The sequence below is a fragment of the Heterodontus francisci genome, chromosome 13, assembly GCF_036365525.1.
Source record: "Heterodontus francisci isolate sHetFra1 chromosome 13, sHetFra1.hap1, whole genome shotgun sequence".
Lineage (NCBI taxonomy): Eukaryota > Metazoa > Chordata > Chondrichthyes > Heterodontiformes > Heterodontidae > Heterodontus > Heterodontus francisci.
Genome location: NC_090383.1, coordinates 100,416,331 through 100,428,196, shown reverse-complemented (window position 1 = coordinate 100,428,196; position 11,866 = coordinate 100,416,331). Strand labels below are relative to the sequence as shown.

Below are 11,866 nucleotides of genomic sequence, written 5' to 3'. Positions count from 1 at the left end.
AAAACCTTAATCACACATTTGGGTAGTTACAACAGATTTTTACTGGTCATGCACAATTCCTTACCTTGTTGATATTAGACTGTGGTCGTTACGAAAGGTAGTGCAAGCTTGCCTCAAGCATGGACACAAGTCTCATCTTCAAATCCATCTATTCATTTAGCTCCAGAGGTTGCAGTAGGAGAAAGAAATATTGTACTAACCATATGTTCCTCCTCATTGGAATTGAACACTATGAAGTGTGTAAACTGTGCACACAGCGTTGTATTCTGCATGCCAAATAATAAAGATTGCACAGTAGGATTGTAGTTAGCAGTTTTCACAAAACATTTATTTTCCATTATTATGGAACAATTGCCGCTGAAGTATTGTTAAAAGTTACTTTGGGCCTAGCATTTCATGTGGTTTGACCCACTGTTCAAATTGTTCTGGTGTAAGGAATCCCAACTTGATTGCCATTTCTTTTAGTGTTGTGCCTTCCCGGTGGGCTGCCTTGGCAATCTTTGCTGCTTTATCATAACCTGTTTACAATGAGAAATAGAAATATCATTATTTGGATACAAACAAGCCAGACCTCTTCCAGCGATGTTATGGTAGGTCGCATTTCACATCACTCCACAGAGCAATCTATGTAACTGTATTTCATTCTCAGCTGCCTGTAATGAAAAACTAGACGTGCCATTATTGATCAAAAATGTTCACTGCAGGATGAAGCTAACTTTAGAGTATTACTCAGTAGTACAGAACTGGGCTACCAAAACAGGACGTGAAGGCAGTACATCCAGCCCAGTCAATCCAGAAAAGTTCTCTTTACTAACATCTGAGGACTGGTGCCAAAGTTGGGAAAGCTGTTCTACAGATTAGTCAAACAACATCCTGTCATAGTCATAACCCTATCATATGAATGAGTCAACATTCTAGACACCATTACCATTCATGTCCCACCAGGAGTACAGACCCAGCACTTTAAAAAAAAAAAAAATTCTTTCCTGGGAAATGAGCTTCGCTGGCAAGGCCAGCCCTAATTGCCCTCAAGAAGGTGGTGGTGAGCTGCCTTCTTGAATCGCTGCAATCCATCTGGTGTTGGTACACCCCCACAGTGGTCAGGAAGGGAGTGCCCAACATTGACTTCAGACCCCATGAGGTTTCATGGCTTCAGATCAAACATGGGCGAGGAAACTTCCTGTTGATTACCATCTACCAACCTCATTCAGGTGATGATTCAGTACTCCTCCATGTTGAACCCCACTTGAAGGATGCACTGAGGGTATGAAAGACATTAAAGGTCCCCACCCAGGTTACATTCTATGTCCATCACTGGCTGACTTGGTTTTACCACCACTGACTGAGCTAACGGAGTCCTGAACAACATAGCTGTCAGACTGGGCTTGTGGTAAGTGGTGAAAACCAACACAAGGGAATAACCTACTGATCTTATCCTTACCAATTGGCCTGTCCCATTTGCATCTGTCCATTATAGCACTGGTAGAGGTGACCGTGAGTCCAAGTCCCATCTTTATACCAAGGATACCCTCTATTGTGTCATTTGGCACTACTATGGTGCTAAGTGGGTTAAGATTTAAGTACTGATCTAGCTGCTCAAAACCAAGTATGCATAGGTGCTGTGGGACATCAGCAGCAGTAGAATTGTCTGTCACCATAACCCATAACCACCGGTCCGACATATCTTGCACTCCTCTATCATCATCAAGCCAGATGCCCAGGAGTGTTGCAGTACAGCTACAACACTAGTATCCAGCAGTCAATGTGGAAAATTACCCAGGTATGTCCTGTCGACAAACAGAACAATTCCAACCTGGCCAATTGGCATCCGCAACTCAGAATTCAAATTACACACCATCCTGACTTGCACATACATCTCTGTTCCTTCATCATCGCTGGGCCAAAATCCTGGGATTCCCTACCAAACAGTACTTTGGCAGCATATTCACAACACAGAAATCAGCGATTCAAAAAGGCGGCAAATCAACACAGTTTCAGGTCAATAAATGCTGGTGCTGTTCTTACATACCAAAAATAGATTTTTAAAAAATTACTTCACATTTCTTATTTATTAAATGAAATGATGTGCCTTCACCTTTCCTGGTGGACACAGCAAATGCCTGAGGTATTTGTCCCTGGAGCAGGATCTGAAGGCTGTGCTGTGTTTCAGATTCTCATCATGGACTCATGTCAAAGTCAAATGATTGACTAAGATGGTGCCAGTGCCATCTGAGCAGTTCCATACCAGTACTGTACAAAAGCCACAAGCACCAGTCTTCAACGCATTCCCATCCACTTAGCAGAGTTTACATGGCAATCCCTTTCTCTTTTGGCTCCAACACGGACAGCCATATCTTAAGCCATCTAGGTACCACTATCTGAAATTTCCTCCCTAAAGCTCTCTTTCTTCTCCATTAAGACCCTCCCTAAAAATTAGTCTTCGACCAAGCTTTTGGAACCTCCCTGCTAATTTCTCCTTCCTTAGCTAAGCATCCATCTTCCTCACACCTTTGTGTTGCAACTTGGGATGCTTTACTATATTAAAGCTGATAGATAAATGCAAAGTATTGCTATCGCAGTCAATCCAAAACACTGATAGCCAGAAATACAAGTGCCCTATGTCTCTACTGGTGCATTCAGTGATGAAAGCTCCAAATTACCAAGTCACTTGATTACAAGTACCTTAACCTCCTGTGGGTTCTTTTATTTTATACTGAGCAAAAGCAGAGACTGCAGTATTGACTGGTACAGGAGTCAACAAATTGGCTCTTAAGCACCCAGCATAACACTGCCAATTATCCCAAGCAACTAAGTTTTATTCGTTGATTTACTTAGTGCTAGTTGAAGCCTCTGAGACCAACTTTACATTTAACAAACTAGTTTAGCATCCAAGTTAGCTGAGTTACTATTATCAGTCCTCTTATGAGCCAGTAGCCTGTTCTTTTACTATGTTGAGCAGAACAACTGTCCCAAAAAAGTCAGTTTTTACCGTGAAAGTGTTGCACACTGCAGATTGAACATTTGTAATTTTTTAAAAATCAACAATGCCATTCTGGAGCTGCTGGCAATATTCCACTTGCTCTCTTGATTCCAGCAGTAAGATTTATTTTCTGTGAAGGTAGGGACCTTCTTTCAAAGTTTGCAGATGTTAGCTTTTTGTTTTATCTTACCGATCATTAAATGGTGACATACCAAATTTTTGATGGGCACTTTAGTAGTCTTTATACAAAGAAGCATGGAGATAACATTCAAAATCAGCACTTGAGTACAGCAGGATTTTACCATGCAGTGATGGTCAATCACAGCCGGAATATTGATCCCACAAATTTCACTGCTCTGCATCCTTCTAACAGTCAGCTATTTCCCAAAGTAAATACAAAAAGCACTATCAACCATTTACTGTCTACATTCTTACCAATATGTGGGTTAAGTGCTGTCACCAGCATTAGTGACTCGTTCATTAACTTGTTAATTCTTTCTGTGTTAGCTTGAATTCCAATAACACAGTGGTCTGAGAAGGAGACGCATGAATCTCCAATCAATTGTGCTGAATTCAGCACATTTTTGATCTGGAAGAGAAAAATCAAATATATTACATCATCTTGGTGATTAGAGAAGGCAGAAGATTTGAAAAACTGAGCATCACTCAATCTTTGTGACCACATTGAAACCATCCAAATCAGGAATGTTATTGGCTGATAGTAAAGCAAACACCTCCTCTTTCCCCCAACCCCATAATGTCCCATCACGGCAGTCTTAAAAAAAAATTCTCTCAGAAAATTCTATCATTCAATAAACTTTAATATCAGAACTCAAAAACAAAACCAGCTCACTACAAAATTGCCGTGTTATGGAATAACAAGTGTGTGTGGGGGTGGGGGGAGAACAGTCGGTAGGTATCATGTCTCATTTTCATTAAGACCTTGAAGATCTACTGCAGTTAAAGATAGTTTTGTCATCTGTTCCAACACACATCAGTTTCCTGAAAATAATTCAGTGCTGTTTACCATACGGGCTATGTTTTAAAGAACTAAAAAGGCAGTTTCATGCATTTTTAAAGCTCCTTAATAAAACCAGAAGTACAATGTTCAGAGTGGTGAGAATGTGGAATTCACTATCACATGAAGGTTGAGAAGCATAACATAGATGCATTTAAGGGCAAGGTAGTTAAGTATCATGAGGAATAAATGATTAGAAGGATATGCTAATGGTTGAAATGAAGGAAACAGAGTGGGCGAAGGCTTGTGTGGAGCATAAACCCCAGCAATAACCAAATGGCCTGTTATTGTGCTGCAAATTCAACGTAATTAAAATGATAATTTTTTAAAAACTGTAAAGGGCTGTGCAGAAGACAATAAATTTGAACACCAGCAAGCTTGAGTGACTATGCCAATCTTTTTTTCCAACTTTGCATTTCAAACAGCCAGTCTCACAACTTGCACTTACTTAATGCCTTTAACATAGACACTTTATTAATTTAACTTACCTCTCCTGCCCTCATAAAGAAAGGAACTTGCATTTATGACCTCAGGTCATCCTAAAGCACTTCATAGCCAAAAAAGTACTTCCGAAGTGTAGTCACTGTTGTAATATAGGAAAATGCAGCAGCCAATTTGGATACAGCAAGGTCCCACATAAAGCTATGAGATAAATGACCAGATAATTACTTTTTCTGAAGTGATGCTGGTTGAATGATAGCTGCTGGCCAGGACCCTGGGAGAACTCTCTGTTGCTCTTTGCCATAGCTCTTCTACATACATCCGAGAGCGCATCCGGGACCTCAGTTCTCCAAAAGATGGCTCACAGGATGCATAAGGCAATGAAGCTCTGTGGCCTTATTACCAAAGTTCTGGTGGCAAGAAGTAGTGATTCCAACTTTGTTTGGAATTATGGCCTCCTCCTGCTCTACCCACCCCTCCCCCATCACAAATCAAAAGTGAATGATTGCTCTTGATCTGCACCATCTTAGTCTTAGCAATGTAGCATGCACTACAGTTCTAGAAAGTAATACAATACCCATACTACAATCTAACAGGCAATAAAGTTTGAGGATTATTATATTTAAAAACACACATGCACACACCTTGGTCTGTCCTTTAAATATAGATGGAATTAAAAGAAAATCAATTATTACACAGCCGATCAGCACATTTCTTCATAATGTTATACTATTTTATATATGTAGCAATCTGCCAAGGATCCATACGCTTAACGACCTAATTCCATGGGGGAAAAAAAAAACAGGTTTTTCAGTACTTACCATCATGGGTTTGAAAACATTCAGCTCAAAGTGGCCATTACTTCCTCCAACAGTAACAGCAACATGATTTCCCATGACCTGTGCTGCTACCATGGTAATAGCTTCACACTGGGTGGGGTTCACCTTACCTTTCAAAACACAGAAAACACAATTTGTACTTGCAATGAAAATTCAATCACACATTACCAGAAATTGTGATTATAATTATATTATTGATTTGTACTGCAAAAACATGAGAACACAAGAAAATGCTCTCAGCAACAAAAAGTGAAATTGCCTCCCCGAAGTTTAGCAATTATCCTGTCTAATCTTAACATTGTCTCAGTCAGTTGTGGTTCCCTAAAACCTGGTGGTGCAGTTTTTGGCATGCTAACACTAAGCACAATGAGGTTCACATGCACAGTTTCCCAAACAGTAACTCGTCAGATATGCACTGATTTGAGCCAAGACCTTCTTAATGAAAAAGAATGAAACAAAAAACATCGACATGCTGTGACACCAGAATTAACTGGGACTGATTTTACACACACGGGGCTGAACTTTACCAGTCCCTTGGCGCCGTGAGTTGCGGCGGGGGGTCCGGTACAATTCTGCGGGGAGAGGTGCGCCTCGACCTGCGACATCGAACAACCTGCCGCACATTACCGGCGGTGGGGGGGAACCTCGATGTGGCACCCCCCTGCCGCCTGGCGGTGGGCCTTACATCGAAATATTTAAATTAACCTTAAATAGATGCAAATTAACTTACTTGCTGGCGGTGGCCGTCCCACACCAATTTTACGGCCGCCGCTTGCACCTCGCGTGCCTTCGGAACTCCGTATGGAATTCCGAGGTGAGAACCTGGTTGGGGTGGGGGGGGGTGGTGGAGAGGAGGAATAACATTTTCAGGGCTGGACAGGTGGAGGAGCAGGGAAAACAATGTTTATTGGCTGTGAGGATGGTGGGATAGGGTTGAAGGGCAAAGGTTAAAAGGTTGGGTGGGGAAGTTCGGGCAGGGAAAAAGGCAATTTTATTCAACATCGGGCAATGAAATGACCATGGGGGGGGGGGGGGGGGGAGGTTTGGGGAAGGGCCTCCAAATCATTTTTATTTCTTAAGAAATAAAGCATTCTGTACCTTTAAAAATTAAAATTCCTTCTAAGGGCTTAGAGCCCTTTAAAAATGGTGTCGGCGCCTTCACGGTGGCTCTCCGGCAGCACTTCCAGGTTGGAAGGCAGCTGAGTTCAAGGCGCGCCAACAAGGAGCACTGCGCGCGAATAAAATTCAGGCCATATTTGGATGATATCACTAATTTCCACTCATTGCCTTTTGCTGGAAAGATAATCCTTCTTTTATCAGACAAGTTTCAGTCATGGAGTTCTGTTTGCTGTAACTTGTACAGATTCTGTTTAAATACAGTCCGTTTTCTGTAGTGCGTAGAGACTCTCTTTCAAAACAAACTGAAGTCCTGCCGCAAGTCCCACCCCGCCTCCAACTCACCAGTTGACACAATGGGGTCAATACTCTGATATAAAAAAAAAATCAGAGTACAGGTCACTTCAGGCTGCCCTCACTCATCACATAACACACCTTTACACTGAAGAAGTGCTGACACCAGTGCAGTTGTGGTACTTATGCTATTGACACTCTTTAAAGGACCCAATGGCGTCAGAGACAATTTTTTTTTTATGATCGGTTTTGCTTTTCGGGCTTCATTTACCTCTAAGCCCACAGAGCCAAATAACCTCCATCTTAGCTATGGGAATTGCAGCTCTGTGGCCGCCAGCGTGCCTCTGTTACAAACTGCAGGACCAGTGCAAGTAAAGGGGAAAATGACGCACAGAGGTTGAGCACCACTGCCTCAGGATCCATTAAAACAATGAAGTGCCAGAACAGCAGTTACAGGAGATACCCTCATAGGCACAAGCATAGATCTCCTATCTGGGTTGTTGGTTGAGGAATGTTATATAATAAATGGTCCATTCGAAAGGAAATAAAACAGGAATTTAAAAGAAGTGCAGTGCACAATTCTAACTAACTTGCTAAACAATTTATTGCACAGATGAGGAAATCCCCTTTAAATCCCATTAAACGGCAGTTAAATTTACAATAAAAACTTTTAACAGCAAGCCATTACAATCATAGCCTAGAAAATAAAGCTGCCATGATGTTAGCAGATAACAGGCTTGCAAGATATTCATTTGTCTACTACTTTAATGCAAGCATTAATACATTTACAATAAATGGATTGGTGCTTCCACTAAAATAGCCAAAATGTGACCATGATGAACATTTATAGAAGAACACAATCAACAGTACTTTTAATGCCCATAGTTAAGGCTTTCTCTGAGATACATCAGTATAGGCAGTGGCGTAGTGGTAATGTCATTGAACTAGTAATCCAAAGGCCCAGGCAAGTGCTCTGGGGACATGGGTTTGAATCCCACCACGGCAGATGGTGAAATTTGAATTCAATTAATAAATCTGGAATTAAAAAGCTAGTCTAATGGTGACCATGAAACCACTGTCGATTGTTGTAAAAACCCATCTGGTTCACTAATGTCTTTTACAGATGGAAATCTGACGTCCTTACCTGGTCTGGCCTACATGCGACTCCAGACCCACAGCAATGTGGTTGAGTCTTAAAAATGTCCTCTGAAATGGCCAAGCAAACCACTCAGTTCAAGGGCAATTAGGGATGGGCAATAAATGCTGGCCTAGCCGGTGATGTCCACATCCCACGAAATAAAAAAGTTTTCCTAGTATTCCTCTGCCGAAGGGCTTTCCAGCACAAATATTCTGTGAACCAATTAAGATTTTTGCAGAGGTACACTTAGTCTTATAGACAGACATCTGCTCTTTTGCTCCATTGCACTGCAGAAATGTGTTACAATCAAGTTTAAGCCACAGTTATAGATTCTGTGCAATGCATGCATTCCACAAGACAGGGTAGCAACATACACCGACTATAAAACAGCAACTTGTGGCAGATGCTTTCCTGGACTTAGATTGTAGGAATACCTGGCATGATGCTGCTCCCTGGCTCATTTTCAGGCAAGATGAGTTCACCCAAACCAGAGCGAGGTCCAGAGCCCAAAAAACGAATGTCATTGGCCACCTTCATCAAACTGCAGGCAACAACGTTCATGGCGCCACTCAGTTCAACCAAGGCATCGTGTGCAGCAAGAGCTTCAAACTTATTAGGTGCAGTTACAAATGGTAAACCTGAAAAAAAAAGCAACATTATTTTCTCTCATCACTCTGCATCTGCTGCAGCTTACCACCTGCCAATTGGGCTGTAAGCGCACATTCTGATGTGTGCTGAATACCACCCACTGCCTGTATAACTGTAGGAAACCCAAATATTTCTCCATGCAAAAGGTAATGATGGCCCTGCCAGCATTTGACAGCTTGATCCTACTGAACACAAAAGTACCTCTCACTAATCAAATCAAGATTGGTTTTGTTTTGCTGTGAGCCAGAGCTGCAGAGATTTTCTTTTTAATGCAAGACAGCTGGAGACAGGGAATGGAAAAACAGAAAAGACAAAAAAAAGGAATGCTTAGAATACCCTGAAAGGGAGATGTCTAGTAACAAGCTCAGAGTTTAACTTGTCAAAACTCAGTCTGCTTTTCTAATTTTGTTAAAACACCACTGTCTCGTATATTTTGAGATAAAGTGCTGTGGCAGGGTGTGCCTAATACAAGTAATTACATTGCTGTGAAATATATCAGCCAATGGGCACTGTATAGAGGAGAATGGAATCCTCACAGAAGATGCACAGCAGGTTAGCTGCCATCCAAAACAGAAAGAGCAGTTAATGTTTTGGAAAACCCTGTTCGTATTTTTATGTTTTTATTTTAGATCTCCAGCATTTACGGGGTTTTTTTTCAGCTCTGTGCAATGGCATATGCTAGATTTGTTCACCTCACACAATCATGTTTGGAAGATAAAAAATTCTGAACACTTCAAAACAGAACTGAATCATCATCATCAATAATAACTAATGCACAGATACTGTTTAATGATCCATCTGACCTGTGAGCTTGGAGACTTTGGCAGCCACCTTCTCTGCGAACCCTATCCTTGTGTTCAATCCTGTTCCCACTGCAGTCCCGCCAGCTGCTAGCTGATATATTCTTGGCAATGCAGCCTTAATCCGTTCCATACTATATTTTATCTGCTGTACATAGCCACTAAACTCCTAAACATGAACAAAAACAGGCTGTGAATTTCAATCAGTATTTTAAAACAAAAACCAAATAAAATGTAACTTAGCATATTTGAATGAATATTTCACACCAGGACACCATGGTCACACTATTTTAAAATGGGTTTTCAAAGACTAGGTTAGCAAGCTAACCTTTTTATCTTGGAGACCCAAGTTTCAAATTAACCTCGACAAAGGTTTCCTTTTACATGGGTAATCTCAATCCAGTTCCTGGTATGGGACACAGCACAAAATTGACCACAATTTTCTACAAATTAGCAATTTCACTCTAAGAAACTGCACGTACTGCGAGCATGGGGGGCGGGGGGTGGGGGGAAATCACACTGCTGCCATAGTGGAACTCTCTTGAATTCAAGGCTAATATACAATGTTAGAGCAGAATAGAGGGAGCTTTACACTTGTCATTGCTAAACCTTATCCAGGGAGTGTTTGATAATGAAACTGGGTGCTTGAATTGGAAAGTGTTCTATTCCTCCTTGCTTGAACATAAAAATTTATAACTAGCTTCTTACCAACTCACTTAGGATGCAGCTTCTCAGTGGTAGCCATAGCTATAGACAGATGCATCAAACCATTTCACTATGCCAATTATAGAATTGAAACTAGGTCCCAATAGCCAGCTTTCACTTTAATAGTGTTCTCTAAGAAGTTAGCCACCAGCTACACGTAGCTCATTGGAAATCCAGATTAGTAAATAAAAAATGAGTAATGAACACCACCGTTGGGCATGCTCATATACTCATATTTGCACAACGTATATGTGTACTTTAACCTTTTTGTTGGCAAGATGAAAAGTCTGTTTTCATCATTGTGCACTTTACCTCCTTGTTTAATGTTTATTGGTAATCTGCAAAAATAACTGTGAAAACACCAGATTTCAGCACCATGGAAACACCAGCTACATTATATAGAGAAGGGTGCTGTCATTGTGAGAGACTGACCGATCAGAATAACTGCTCCAGCAGAAGAAAGCAAGCCCAAACAATAACGAGCAGCTCCAACAAACGACAATCCTCCCAATTCTATGCCCAGCTTTACCAGAATTCCATGTTTGAATCCATGCAATCAGGTTTCTGCCCCTGCCACAGTATTGAAACAGGTCTTAAAGTTACAAATGACATCCTATGTGACTGAAACAATATCCCTTCTCAATCCATCTGCAGCCTTTGACATGGTTGACCACACCACCCTTCTCCAAGGATTTTCCACCTTCATCTAGCTAGGTAAGACTGCACTTGCCTGGTTCCATTCTTATCTACCTCGTCGTAGCCAGAGAATCACCTGCAATGACTTCTCTTCCCGCTCCCACACCATTATCTCTGGTGTCCCCCAAGCATCAATCCTTGGGGCTCCCTATTTCTCATCTATACTTCTCTAAATTATCTCACTGCTTGGTTGACATCCAGTACTAGATTAGATGAAATTTCCACTAAGTAAATATTGGGAAGACCGAAGCCACAACAAACTGTTCGCTAAGCAACTGTCTGAGACTGAGCCAGACTGTTCGCAACCTTGGCATTGCATTTGACCCTTAAATGAGCTTCCAACCTCATATCCATGCCATAATTAAGACCGCCGATTTCTACATACGAACTAGGAGCAGAAGCAGGCCATTCAGCCCCTCGAGCCTGTTCTGCCATTCAACAAGATCATGGGTAATCTGTTTATTTATTTTTTATTTATTTAGAGATACAGCACTGAAACGGGCCCTTCGGCCCACCGAGTCTGTGCCGACCAACAACCACCCATTTATACTAACCCTGCAGTAATCCCATATTCCCTACCTACACTAGGGGCAATTTACAATGGCCAATTTACCTATCAACCTGCAAGTCTTTGGCTGTGGGAGGAAACCGGAGCACCCAGCGAAAACCCACGCGGTCACAGGGAGAACTTGCAAACTCCACACAGGCAGTACCCAGAATCGAACCCAGGTCCCTGGAGCTGTGAGGCTGTGGTGCTAACCACTGCACCGCACTGTGGGCTCAACTTCTTGCCTACCCCCGATAACCTTTGATTCCTTTGTTTATCAAGAATCTGTCTACCTCTGCCTTAAAAATATTCAATGACCTTGCCTCCACTACTCTCCGGGGAAGAGTTTTCCACAGGCTCACGATCCTCAGAGAAAAAATTTCTCCTCATCTCGGTTTAAATGGGAGACCCCTTATTTTTAAACAGTGCCCCCTAGTTTTAGTCTCTCCCTCAAGGGGAAACAATCTTTCAACATCCACCATATCAAGTCCCCTCAGGGTCTTATATGTTTCAATAAGATCACCACTCATCCTTCTAAACTCCAATGAATACAGACCCAACCTGTTCAACCTCCCCTCATAAGATAACCCTTTCATCCCAGGAATCAGTCAAGTGAACCTTCTCTGAACTGCTTCCAACGCAAT

At 41.8% G+C, this 11,866-nt stretch overlaps 1 protein-coding gene across 2 annotated transcripts in view; it reads right to left on the bottom strand.

Annotated features, from left to right (window-relative positions):
• Nucleotides 1-300: 300 nt before the first annotated feature.
• The window catches only part of fh (fumarate hydratase), a 32,804-nt gene continuing 21,238 nt past the window's right edge, over nt 301-11,866 (bottom strand). For both annotated transcript variants that reach the window (XM_068045273.1, XM_068045274.1), the window contains exons 6-10: nt 9,278-9,443; nt 8,261-8,464; nt 5,261-5,388; nt 3,416-3,569; nt 301-518 (exon numbers count right to left, since the gene is read on the bottom strand). In XM_068045273.1, the coding sequence (XP_067901374.1) occupies nt 376-518; nt 3,416-3,569; nt 5,261-5,388; nt 8,261-8,464; nt 9,278-9,443 (795 nt within the window). In that variant the 3' untranslated portion in view covers nt 301-375. The remainder of the gene's footprint in view (nt 519-3,415; nt 3,570-5,260; nt 5,389-8,260; nt 8,465-9,277; nt 9,444-11,866) is intronic.